The following is a 12927-nucleotide window of genomic DNA, read 5'->3' as shown; positions in this document are numbered from 1 at the left end:
TTAAAGACTGAGAAGGAGTGACCCGTCACGGAGGAAAACCAGAGAGTTTTTCCAGGAAGAGGGTGTAGTGAGTTTTATTTATTTTTTATTTATTTTTTTTACCTTTATGTATTTTTGAGAGACAGAGTGAGACAGAGTGTGAACAGGAGAGGGGCAGAGAGAGGAGACACAGAATCCAAAGCAGGCTCCAGGCTCCGAGCAAGCATTCAGCACAGAAACCGACGCGTGGGGCTCGAACCCACGAACTGTGAGATCATGACCTGAGCTGAAATCGGACACTTAACAGACCGAGCCACCCACACGCCCCTGTAGTGAGTTTTACCAAGTGTTGGTGATGGGTAAAGTGAGAGGAAAGCTGAGACCTGCCCATTGATTGGGTAACAAAAGGGGGATTTCTGTGATGTGGCTGGTTAACAAAAGGAGGGAAGGTATTCCCAAGTGTTCCAGACAAGTCAACTTGTGGTGCCTTGCACACACAACAATTTTTTGAAATAAAATGCTCGCGGTATATTTCTTGCTGATGGAGGGGGCGGGGGCTCCTTCCAGCTGTTTTGAGCTGGTAGGGCTGTGTTCTCTATCACATGCCCTCTCTCCTCAGTCCTCACTCGTTGGACCAAAAGCAGCCACTTTTAACCCAGTTATGAGAGAAGCGTAGCTATCCATAAAGCAGAAACCCAGTGTAATAGTGGCGTATACAAAATGGAGTTTACATCTCACATTAAAGCCCAAGCTCTGTTCCACCAAATTGTCAGGGGCTCAACTCCTTGTATCCTGCTGGTTTACCATTTCTAGAGTGTTAACTTTGTTCACGTGGTCCATGATGACTTGTGTTCCAGCCAGCATGGAGGCGCTTTCCTCTTCCCTTTAAGAATCACTTTGCTCTCATTTCCCTGGCAAGAGATAGGGATGATAAATATAATCTTAACTCTAGGAAGCGTTAGGCCTACCTAAAAGTGAGGGGCTTTAGAGAAAGGGCAATTGGACATTTTGGGCTAATTAGCCTGTTAGGCTAACTGGATTTTCTTTTTTGGGAATTTGAACCAGAAAGAAAAGTGGCTACTTTATTGTGAGAAGATGCGTGAGAACATACACCATCCTGAGATACACCCAATCCCAGCTGGCAGCTCCTCGAACTTCTCTGTTCTTGAGACTTTCATGATCCAGTCACCTTGAGGTCAACGGTGCCAGTTATTAACTAATAACTTCTTGGGCTGAGGGGATTTCCAGCAGTGAGATTCCACTTTTCCATATTCAGAGATGCAGTCTGGAATGCACACCCCCGGTTACTTGACATCAGCTGTCCCCGCCACAATGGGCGAATTAATACCATGAAGGCGCAGAAAGAAAGCGATGGATGCGGGCGCCTCCCTCCTGAGGAAGGACCACGGGTAAAGAGGGAATCCAGGATAGGTCGGGGGTGGTGCCCTTGGCTGGTCGCAGTTGCGGGGCAGTGAACGTCCTCTGCGAGGCGGGGGTTAGTGCGACCGAATACATCTGCCGGGGCCCAGAGTCCGCATCCAAGGAGCGGCCTAACACAGGTTTCTGAAGGGCCTGTCTTGGAGATCCGGTAACCGCACGACTTCGATGGAGCGCCAGCCCGGAGCGGGTAGGTCCGCCTGGCCCGCGTCCCGCAGAGTCCTCTGGGAAGCGGCTACCGGTGACGTGACCTCGCCCCGCGGAGGATTCTGGGAGTCGTAGTTCAGCCTCGAGATCAGGCCGGCGCAACTTGGCCCGGCCGGCTCCTAGATGCCTTTGTTGCTAGGCCGGGGCTGCTCCTGCGTGGTGCGGGAGGTCGATCCTGGGGTCTAGGAGGCCTAAGCGCTGGCCCTTCCCCGTCTGGGTGGCGGGAAGGAGGGCGGCGGGAGGGCCCCGGGGTGGCGCCAGGCTGCCCTGAGAGGGTCGCGCGCGCGTTCCCGGGCCTCTGAGTGCACCACAGCGGTGGACGCCCGGGGTCCCTCGCGCGTTCGCTGCGCCCTTCTCCCGCGGCAGCCGTCGCCTGCGCGGGCCGTGGGAGGGAGTCTCCAAGGACCCTGGGGGCAGAGGTGAGAATTTCGGAGGGATGCAGCCGCAGAGCCTGCTGGAGAGAAAAGAGGGGAAAGGCTGCCCTCTGGCTGGGGCTGGCTCTGGAAGAAGCATCACGTCTTCTCTGTGAGACGACAGCTCTTTCCAACTGGTTGGTTGCCCGTTGGGGTTTTGAGGAAGAGCCCGCGGCACCATTGCCCTGCTCGTCTTGGGGATGTTATGTGCCTCCCTTGTCCCCCAAATCACCAGATCTGACAATTTGGCTTTTGATAATGACTTCATTTTGTTCTCACAGGAACCCTATAAGGTGGTAGAAAGGAGATTGTTATCCCCATTTACAGATGGGAAAGTGAGGATTCTAGAAGTCACGGGATTTGTTTAGAACACTGGATTTTTTTTTTTCTCCTTTGAGACCCATCGCTTTTCTAAGAATGCCAGTATTGTATCTGAAAAGCCAGTATTGTATCTGAATTTAACTAGTCTTCTTTCATCCTGTGATTCTGGAACAAAACAGGAATGAATCATTGAGGAACGGATGGACAGACAGACTTTGAGTATTACTTTGTCACTCAGTAGATGATAAATAGAAATACGTATTTAATTTATGTGTCTAGATTTTCACCGCAGAGTTCTACTAGAATTTAAGGGCAGAGGTTAGGAGGTCATGTTTGTCTTGATTCAGGGATGTTGTGGGATTGTCCCATGATTTCCTGTGTTGACTTTTCTTAGGTGACAAGTAGCGGTGTATGGAAGTTTCTGCAAGTGTACTGCAAGGCAAGAGTAATCGTCACAGCTCCTATCTCCACTTGTAGGGTCACTTTCTGAGGACTTAGACCTTCCCTGTGCTGGAAACCCAAAAGGAAATGGCATGACCACTGTGCTGCTGACCCCTGCATCCCAGGTGGGTTTAGTTTTCTTTCTTTTTTTTTTTTTTCCTTTTGTTCTCAGAACAGGGATACAGTTTCTGCCATTGTTATGGAATTGCTCAGCTCTGATTCATAGACCACTGAGTTCATCCTGATAAAATGATGAGTGATGAGCCTGACAGTAAATGCTCCTTACTCATGCAGAACTTTCCCTCCAGCATTACTTCTCTCAACCCACTTTGTGCTTGATTCACTCTTACTAACTCTTCGGTACCTTCATTGGCCTCATGGTCAGATGCAAAGTAATAAAAGCCAGTCTTCCCTGCCTCATGAAATGTACTGAGAAAATACGATAGAGATAAGAAAAATAGTTAATCAGCAAAAAGATAATCAGCAAAAATGAAAGTCATTTCATACAGAAATGACTGGTACAGACAAGTCATAAAAGGCCATAGAAGAGGTTTTCCTTTTTTTTTTTTTTTTCCATCCTCTAGAGTACTTGGGATAAAAATATGGGTTAAAAGCTGCACTTTGGAAAATATGAGAGTAGGTAATTGAAGAATAGAATACAGAATTATTCCAAGAGAGAGAACAGCTTAGGCTCAAAGCCTGTAAGTGAGTTGGAGGTCTTCAAAGGGTGTGTGTGTGTCACTGTAGAGTGAGCTGGAGTATGGTAAGGGAAGCTTAGGTTCGTTGTAGCCAGACTATAAGAAAACTTACACTGGGTCTTATTCCAAAGGTAAATAAAGCCCCATGAAAGTTTGTAGAGGCCTAAGATGAAACATTCCTCTCTCGGATTGAAGGGAAATTAATCTAGATGCTTCCGCAGGATCTGGCCTCAGATGACGGGAGAATGGCAGACTCTGTAGTGAAGGCATTGGGACTGTTTGACCACTTAAGACCTGCCTCATAGCGCACGGGGCTTAAATGCTGGGGACTCTGATCTGAATTTGTCGATCTCTTTCAGAGGAAAGGGGAGAAGGTGGCATCTGCTGGATGGTTTCTGGTTCATCTTCCTGTGTCTTCCCGCCCCAGCACATGCACACTGGGTAGCAACTCCATAAACAAGTTCGATTGCTGCGGTTTTCTCAGGGACCTAAGGTCTGCAAGGAACTTCCAGGCAAACTGTTTGCATTGTTTGTAAAGAGAGAAGACTATACAAATTGTAGTGCTGTGTGAACACTCCTGAGGCATATGGTCTTAAGGGACCATAAGCTTAAATAGAGGTGCCTGGGTGGCTCAGTTAGTTAAGCTTCCGACTTTGGCTCAGGTCATGATTTTACAGTTCGTGAGTTCAAGGCTTGCATTGGGCTGTCCCCTGTCAGCACAGAGCCCGCTTCGGATCCTCTGACCCCTGTTTCTCTGCCCTTCTCCCTTCTCAAAAATAAATAAACATTTTTTTAAAAAGCCTAAAAAAAGTGTAGTGATTTTATACTTCAAATATTAAAATAAAGAATTAAATTCTTTCCAGCAGGGGATTTTCAAGTAGGTAGTTCTTTTAACTTTATTTTATTACGTGAATTGTTTTTACCAGTTGTTTTTGGAGGGCTGTATCATAAATGTTAGAATGCTACTACAAGCAAAATTATCCCGTATTTTCATTTGTACGTTCAGGTAGCCTTGGTAAAAAGTGGTGGTTCAAAGAGAGACAAGGCTGTTTCATTTGCTAGCATCACAAATACTGGTCTATTTTAACATACCACAAATTAAAGTTGTACAGAGATTTTTGTTGTATAGAATTAGAAAAATTATTAAGCATCTGACTTATAATTGATTCAGCTATATATTCAGAGGACCATTACCTACTCTGTTCCCTTTCCCTACATTTTAGTACAGTCTGAACTTTGTGCCTATCATCTAGATCAAGGTTAGGCTTGCACTCCTACAGTGTTTGCAATGTCTGATATGCTTCTCTTCTCCTCCCCACTTCTGTTCCCATACATACTTTTTTTGAGAACGAGCGAGTGGGAGAGGGACCGAGAGAGGGAGACAGAATCCCAAGCAGGCTCCACACTATCAGCATATAGCCTGATGTGGGGCTTACACTCATGAACTGTGAGATCATGACCTGAGTTGAAATCAAGAGTCAGATACTTAGCTAAGCCATCCAAGCACCCCCTCCCATGCACACATTTATAGTATATCCCGTTTAAACTTGTTTCTAGTAATTCTTCATGTGTTCCTTCCTTCAGCTATTTGACACATACTTAGTGTCCCTGGACACATACTTAGTGTCCCTGGGCTATGCCAGATAATAGGGTAGCTTCAGTGAGTAAAATTAGACCCGGTCAGCCTCTGTTCTCGTGAAGCTTACGGTCTAACAGGAGACACAGATGTTAATCACAAAGTCCCCTCAGTGTGGGCAAAACCCAAGGAAAATGAAAGAACATGGTGCTACAACCCAGAGAATCAGGGAAGGCTTCCCTGAGGAGGTAACACCTCAGTTGAGATCTTAAGTGTGAGTAGGATTAAAATAGCTGAAAGGAAGGGACAGAGGGAGAGCAGGAAGAACAGGAAGAGACGTGTATAACGGGCTAAAAGGGAATGTGGCACACATTTCAAGTAGCTGAAAGGCAGCCACCAACTGGAGCACAGGGAATGTGGGGGCAGTAGTGTAAGATACGGTAGAAGGTAGATGGGGCGGGGGTGGGGGTTTCCAGACTGATCCGGGCCATTATGAGAAATGGTGAGAGCACTTTGGAACTTTCATAATTTGGGCTTGAGACACTGTTTTACAAATAAGTATATATTCTGTGACGTGTAGCAAACATCTTAATTTTTAATAGGTATTGGACTGATTGTGTTCTCAAGGGAAAACTAGAGAGAAAAGTATTTCCTATTTCTTGAACACTTTATATTTTAAAACCATACCACAAAGGACATAGATAACTCATAATTATATTTTCTCCACTTTCCCATGTCTAAAAGGTAAGGATTTCTGTAGTTCTGTAATTTAATTTATTAATACATAAACTAATAACTTGGCACCTTCAGATTTTACAATGAAGGTTCCATCCTTTCAGGTTACATGGAATTCTGATGCACGGGGGCAGGGAATGAGTCTGTGGCTACAGATATACCAGAGAATCTTACTGCTGGAAGGGATGTTAGGGGTCATTTTGTCTAACCCGCCTGTCCTTCCTCTCTTCCTTCTCTTATGCTGTCAGCTTGAATGCTTCTCAGAAGCTTCTGGAAGATCCCTTGGTGAGCACTGGTGTGTTTGCTTTTTCAGGAGTCATTGGTGATCAGGGATATGGCCGAGGCTCTCACCCAGTGGGAGCAGCTGAATCCTCCTCGGGGAGATGTGCCTGAGAAGCACAGGAATCTGGTCTTGCTGGGTAAGGACACGCCCGCCCCCCAACTTTGAACTTACCCAGTGTAGCATCTTTGCTTCCTTAGTTCCTAGGAACTCTGAGGTTCTTAGATTCAAGGATTCTTAATCGTTGTGCAAGTCCTGAGGCAGCCAATGTCTACTTTTGTTTCTGGATGTATGTTTAACCCTCCCAGAGTTAAGATGGACACCTTTTGATTGTACTTGCCTAGGTGGTAGCATCCTTCTCTATGCCATGACCAAGGATGTTGAGACGAAATTCTAATGAAGATACCTCTTAAGAAATGGGTGCTTAGGGGCCCCTGGGTGGCTCAGTCGGTTAAGTGTCTGACTTTGGCCCAGGTCTTGATCTCATGGTTTGTGGGTTTGAGCCCCGTGTCAGGCTCTGTGCTGACAGCCAGTTCAGAGCCTTGAGCCGGCTTCAGATTCTGTGTCTCCCTCTCTCTCTGACCTTCCCCTGCTCACACTATCTGTGTCAGAAATAAATAAAAAGAACATTAAAAAATTTCAAATAGACCTCATATACATCTTCCTGCCTTCTTCTGAGCACTGTTGAGGGAGAAATCTGGAACTGACCTCTCTCTTTCTCTTACGCTGTCTCCCCTAACAACCAAGGAAATAATACTGAACTCTTGACCAAACTAATTTTTCTTTTCCCATAAACAGGGCTTCCAATTTCTAAGCCCGATGCAATCTCTCAGTTGGAGTGTGGAAAGGAGCTGGAGAGAGAAGTCTCAAAAGCAACTCCTTCAGGTGAGTGATGACATAAAACCCAGATGGTCAATGGGATCAAACCCAGACCAAAGCATCTTCAAAGTGCTTGTGGAGGAGCCTTTCCAGATTTTGTGAGACCCGTGGAAGAGTTGAAGTCTTTTCCCATACCGCACTCCAGCTCTGTGGATGGTCATATATTAAAATTCATAATTTAAAAAAAATGTTTTTTAGAAAGTAATACTTTCCACCCTTTCAAACCAATTCTTTTCCCCAAATAAGGTACAATGAAATCAACATTTTAATATTTGTTAATTATATGCTTAGGTGTTAGGCTTTATTTTTTTTTTTTTAATGTTTTTTATTTATTTCTAGGAGAGAGAGAGAGACAGCGTGAGCAGGGGAGGGTCAGAGAGAGAGGGAGTCACAGATTGAAACAGGCTCCAGGCTCTGAGCCGGCAGTCAGTACAGAGCCCGACGCGGGGCTCGAACCCACAAACCGTGAGATCATGACCTAAGTGAAAGTCGGACGCTTAACCGACTAAGCCACCCAGGCGCCCTTAGGTGTTAGGCTTTAAACTAGGCTTTTTCATATACTTTTTATCTCTGCCGGATAAGGTGACTTCTTGTCTCAGACCGGATTGTCACAGATTGACTAAAAATCAATCTCTGAGTTTCCCCTTGCCTTTCTCTTTATGTAAATGGAGGCAGCAGAGTATCATGGGTGAGTGCAGATTTTGAAACCACTCTGTATTCAAAGCCGATCTCAACTACTTACTAGCCCTGTGACCTTTAACAAGTGAATTATCCTCTCTGTGACTCCAATTCCCCAACAGTAAAATGAGGATAATGATAACACTTAACTCCTAGGGTTGTCATGAGGACCAAATGAAATAATCCAAGAGAAATGCTTAGACTAGTACCTAGCCAAATGCTAAGCCAATAATAACTATTGATTAAGTCCTGGTAGCTTTTTTTGAAAGATACCATGAATTTGACCTGATCATTTCTGTCATACTAGATACTACAATAGACTGCCAGCTAATTATACTTTCTTTAGTCTTATCCTTCTCTGACTGAGGCAGCATATCACCTCTAGACTCCCCACTCTGCCAGTTCTGTATTCTTCTACCTGCTTCCAAAACTTCTGTTACTACCTGCCTAACCATTTTCTCTTCTTTTTTCTCCAGCTTGAACCCTTAACACCAGACAAGCAGTCTTTTATTTTCCTCCACTAACTGTGTGTTCTCCATGAATGTTTGGGGATTTAATTCCTTCATTCCCCTTAGCTGGAAGTCCATTTGCCTTTAGCCTATTTCTACCTATTTGCTTTTGAAAATCCCAGGCACTTCCCTGATTATGATATGTACCTGAGAACATTGTATTATATTGATTTATTTCATGTAGAGTCATGGTTGGGATGGCTATTAAAGGCTGTTTAAGCCTGGAAATAAACATTTTTAGCATTTTTAGCTTTTCTCCCAAAACTCTTACTCGGAAGCCTAGGATTTGGAGCAGGTATCTTGACAAGTTGGGAACCAATCTGAGCATCTAGGGATTTGACCTTCTCCTCTCTACATGCTACTCATTTTTTTTAACATATTTTTTTAAGTTTATTTATTTATTTTGAGAGAGGGGGAGCATGCATGATCAGGGGATGGGTATATAGAGAGGGAGAGAGAATCCCAAGCAGGCTCTGCACTGTCAGTGCAGAGAGGCTCGAACTTACAAACCACAAGATCATGACCTGAGCCGAAATCAAGAGCTGGACGCTTAACTGACTGAGCCACCCAGGCGCTCCTCATTTTTTTTTAAACTTCATTCTGTTTAATTGTTTATAGTTTGTTGGGTATGGGGCAATCAGAGGTGATCAGTTACTTCTTACTACGCTTTGTGATGTGTAAATTTGTTGACCTGGACCACTTTGAATGCTAGCTTAGAGAATCTGTGTCTCATCTTGAGGCAACAGAACCACCATAGATTTTTGTTTAACAGCGACAGTTTTGAAGGTTAGTCTGTTAGCAGTGGTTGGGAAATCTAGGATGGGGAAGGATCGGTAGCAAGGAGATCAGCTAATGGTGGTTATTCTCAAGGCCTGAAGTGCAGAAGCTCCAGTGAGGGGATAATAGTGGGCAGTCCCTGAGAGACTGTCTTTCTCTGTCTCTGCCACACCCTGTTTTTAAAACCTTATCTGCCATTTCCCCACATCACCTCTGTTTAATCTTATTCTCTGTATTTCTTTCTCCTCTCCTCCCCTACAAGGTAGAGGAATTTTAAGTACCTGCTCACTCTCTCCCTCTTGTGCAACTGAACTTCTTTGTCCAGTCATCTTTCTTTTCTTGTGTTCTCTCAAGATTGCAAAGCTATTTTTTTTTAGTTTTTTAATGTTTACTTGTGAGAGAGACAGAGTGTGTTGGGGGAGGGGCAGGGAGAGAGGGAGACAGAGAATCTGAAGCAGGCTCCAGGCTCTGAGCTGTCAGCACAGAGCCCGACGTGGGGCTCGAACCCATAGACCACAAGATCATGACCTGCACCGAAGTCAGACGCTTAACTGACTGAGCCACTTTTGCAGGTGCTCCTGCAAAGCTATTTTTGAGAGCTTTCAAGTTCCTATGTTCCCTATAAGTGTTTTTTCATTTGTTTGCCTTTCATTATTTTCCTACCACAGCGATTATTTTTCTTTCCTATGTAGGAAATGATACATGTGTAATTTTGTTTCTTTCAGACTGGGACACAAGACCAGAGAGTAAGGACCTAACTCCAGAGCAGGAGATTTCTGAAGAAGAATCAGCCCCTGCTGTGTTAATAGCAAGATTTCCAAAGGAAGGTTCCAATGACTATGAGGATTCGTCAGAGAGTCAGCAGGAAAACCATGAGAAACATTTAGTACAGGAGGTTGTCACTCAGAAGAAATCTTCTGGGGAGAGAAGCTACCAATGTGATGAATTTGGGAGAAGTTTTAGTCGAAGGTCATTACTTGTTCAACAGCAAGGAGAGAGACTACATAACTGTGATTCATTTAAAAAGAACTTAAAACAAAATTCAGATCTAATGAGGCACGAGAAAATTTGTGCAGAAAAGAAACCTTGGAAGTGTAATGAGTGTGAGAAAGCCTTTAGTTACTACTCAGCTTTTGTCTTGCATCAGAGAATTCACACAGGAGAAAAACCCTACGAATGTAATGAATGTGGTAAAGCTTTTAGCCAGAGTATACACCTTACTCTACACCAGAGAATTCATACTGGAGAGAAACCCTACGAATGTAATGAATGTGGGAAAGCCTTCAGTCACCGCTCTGCCCTTATTCGGCACCATATAATTCATACTGGAGAGAAACCCTATGAATGCAATGAATGTGGGAAGGCCTTTAATCAGAGCTCATACCTCACTCAACATCAGCGAATTCATACTGGAGAGAAACCTTATGAGTGTAATGAATGTGGGAAGGCCTTTAGCCAAAGCACATTCCTTACCCAGCATCAGGTCATTCACACTGGAGAGAAACCCTATAAGTGTAATGAGTGTGGGAAAGCCTTTAGTGATCGATCAGGCCTTATTCAGCACCAGAGAACTCATACTGGGGAGAGGCCTTATGAGTGTAACGAGTGTGGCAAAGCCTTTGGCTACTGTTCAGCCCTGACTCAGCACCAGAGAACTCACACTGGGGAGAAACCCTATAAATGCAATGATTGTGCCAAAGCCTTCAGTGACCGCTCAGCCCTTATTCGTCATCAGAGAACACACACTGGAGAGAAACCTTACAAGTGTAAGGATTGTGGAAAAGCTTTCAGCCAGAGCTCATCTCTTACAAAACATCAGAAAACTCACACTGGAGAAAAACCCTATAAGTGTAAAGAATGTGGAAAAGCTTTTAGCCAGAGTTCATCCCTTTCTCAACATCAGAAAACTCATACTGGAGGGAAAACCAAAGAATATGGAAAAGCCTTTACTGAGCATTCAGCCTTTGGCCAGCAAAAGAGAATTCATACTGGATAAAGACTATTTAAAGGTGGTGCATTTGGAACATATTTATTGAACAATTACCAAACATGGTGTGAGGGCTACAAAGGCATTTAAGAATGTGTTACAAAATATATATATATATATATATATGTATGTGTATATATATATATGTATGTATATATATATACTAATTGAGAAGTCATTGTTGACATGGGGCATAGCTTACTTAGAATGTGAAGGAGGAGTTTTACATTTTTTTCAGTGCAACAGAGGACTTTGAATTTCCCTGGGGAAAGAGGAAGATTATTTCCAGCACCCTAAGGTGTATGTAAGCTTCCAAATCCTTGAGAGAGAAACAGGGTGTGCGATGATGGAAAGAAGACATCTTGTCTGGGCTGGGTAGTCTCTTAATGCTAAGGAGATGGAGTTTTAAAGAGATGTGTGGTTCTTGAGGGAAGCTGCAGAGGCAGAAATAAGAGATTGAGAATTCACAATGAGTTTGTCCAGGGTTGGGAGTGGAGGTGAAAAGGAAGTTGTCCTTAGGCTCAAGTACAGGGGCACTTAGAAGGTAAATGGGAAGGACAGAGAAAGAAAACCGGGGGAATGAACTCAAGAAATGGTGAGTAAGATAAGTGCTCAAATGAGTGCTCCCACCTGGGGAAATAGTCATCAGACTTGTTAGTTGGTCAGTTGCAGTTTCTTCCCTAAAGCCAAGAGAACGTTTGGCCTGGCGGTCTGCTTCTACACTTTTTGTCTTTGACATCTTGCTTACTGATTTGCTGCCTACTAAGAATCATGTTAACTCCAAGGGTCAAGACTGACAGCCTAGAAAGCACAGAAGCGACCTTTGATGCTTTCAATCTATTTGAAGCTAAGTTACCTGAGAATGTGCTTATTTATAAAGATGTTACCTCAATTGTCTGTAGTTAGTACTTTAGGCTTATTCATACCATAGTAAAATTTAGTTGTAGACCAGAACTGACACTGCATCTTGGATTGTGAAAGACTTGAAAAGACTCCGGAATACTTACCTTTCACCATTTTACTCTTGCATAGAAGCAGGTGACGTCCTTGTATATATATATTTTTTTCATTGAAACTTCGAAGGTTGTTACGGCACACATTTTGAGTATTGTGTTTTTAGTTTTCCCTAGTTTGCGTGTCTTAGTGTGCATTTCGAGTTTATCCTGTTTTCTGAACTTCTTCAATCTATAGGCGTATGTTTTTTGCCATATTTGGGGAATATTTAGCCATCATTTCTTTGAATACATTTTTTGGCCCTCACTCCTTCTCTCCTTCCAGGACCCCAATGGCATGACTGTTAGGTCTTTGATTGTAGTTCCGCAGATTCCTGAGGCTCTGTTTTTCTTCCTTCCCTCCTCCCCCACCCCCTCCCCAGTATATTTTATCTCACTCTGCTCAGGCTGCCATAACAAAACACCGTAGACTGGGTGGCTCAAACAACAGAATTTCTCAGTTTTGGAGGCCGAGAAGTCCAAGATCAAGGTGTTAGCTTTGGCCTCTGGTGAGGGCTCTCTTCCTGGATTGCAGAAGGCCATCTTGCTGTGTCCTCACACAGCTTTTTTTTTTTCTTTTTCTTTTTTCTTTTTTTGTGCTTGCTTGTGGATAGAGAGTTCTCTCTTCCTCTTCCTGTAAAGGTCTAAGTCCTATCTGGTTAGGACCACAGCTTTATGACCTCATTTAATTTCAGTTACCTCTGAAAAGCTCTGTGTCCAAATATAACCACATAGAGAGTTAACACTTCAACATGAATTTGGGGGACACACAGTTCAGCCCACAGCTCTCTGCCCATGGCTCCCCCAAATTCATATTCATGCAAGATACCTTTGCTCCATCCTAGCAATCCCTCAGATCTTAACTCATTCCAGCATTGTGTCCGAAGTCTTACCTAAATATCACATAAATGTGTGAGGCTTGAAGTGCAATTTAACCTGAAGCAAAATTCTTGGCCGGCTGTGAACCTGTGAAACCAGATAAGTTATGTGTTTCCAAAATATGATTGTGGGACAGGCA

General features: G+C 43.9%; 1 protein-coding gene across 2 annotated transcripts; it reads left to right on the top strand.

Moving 5' to 3' along the window:
- Positions 1-1712: 1712 nt before the first annotated feature.
- LOC120231529 (zinc finger protein 501-like) lies at positions 1713-11055 on the top strand. 2 transcript variants are annotated; one of them, XM_039231689.1, is made up of 5 exons: positions 1713-2042; positions 2752-2923; positions 6121-6226; positions 6886-6972; positions 9656-11055. In XM_039231689.1, exons 2-5 carry the CDS (start codon positions 2891-2893, stop codon positions 10924-10926), a joined length of 1497 nt encoding a protein of 498 aa, XP_039087620.1. In that variant the 5' UTR covers positions 1713-2042; positions 2752-2890; the 3' UTR covers positions 10927-11055. The 2 variants fall into 2 exon arrangements, 1 of the variants encoding a protein (XP_039087620.1); XR_005528349.1 differs by lacking the exons at positions 6121-6226; positions 6886-6972; positions 9656-11055 and adding an exon at positions 3856-4180.
- The last annotated feature ends 1872 nt before the right edge of the window (positions 11056-12927 follow it).

This window comes from Hyaena hyaena, unplaced genomic scaffold (genome assembly GCF_003009895.1).
Source record: "Hyaena hyaena isolate Hyena2069 unplaced genomic scaffold, ASM300989v1 scaffold_57, whole genome shotgun sequence".
In the NCBI taxonomy this organism is placed as follows: Eukaryota; Metazoa; Chordata; class Mammalia; order Carnivora; family Hyaenidae; genus Hyaena; species Hyaena hyaena.
Note: the sequence above shows the minus strand (reverse complement) of the source record. Positions and strands in the feature narration are given on the sequence as shown.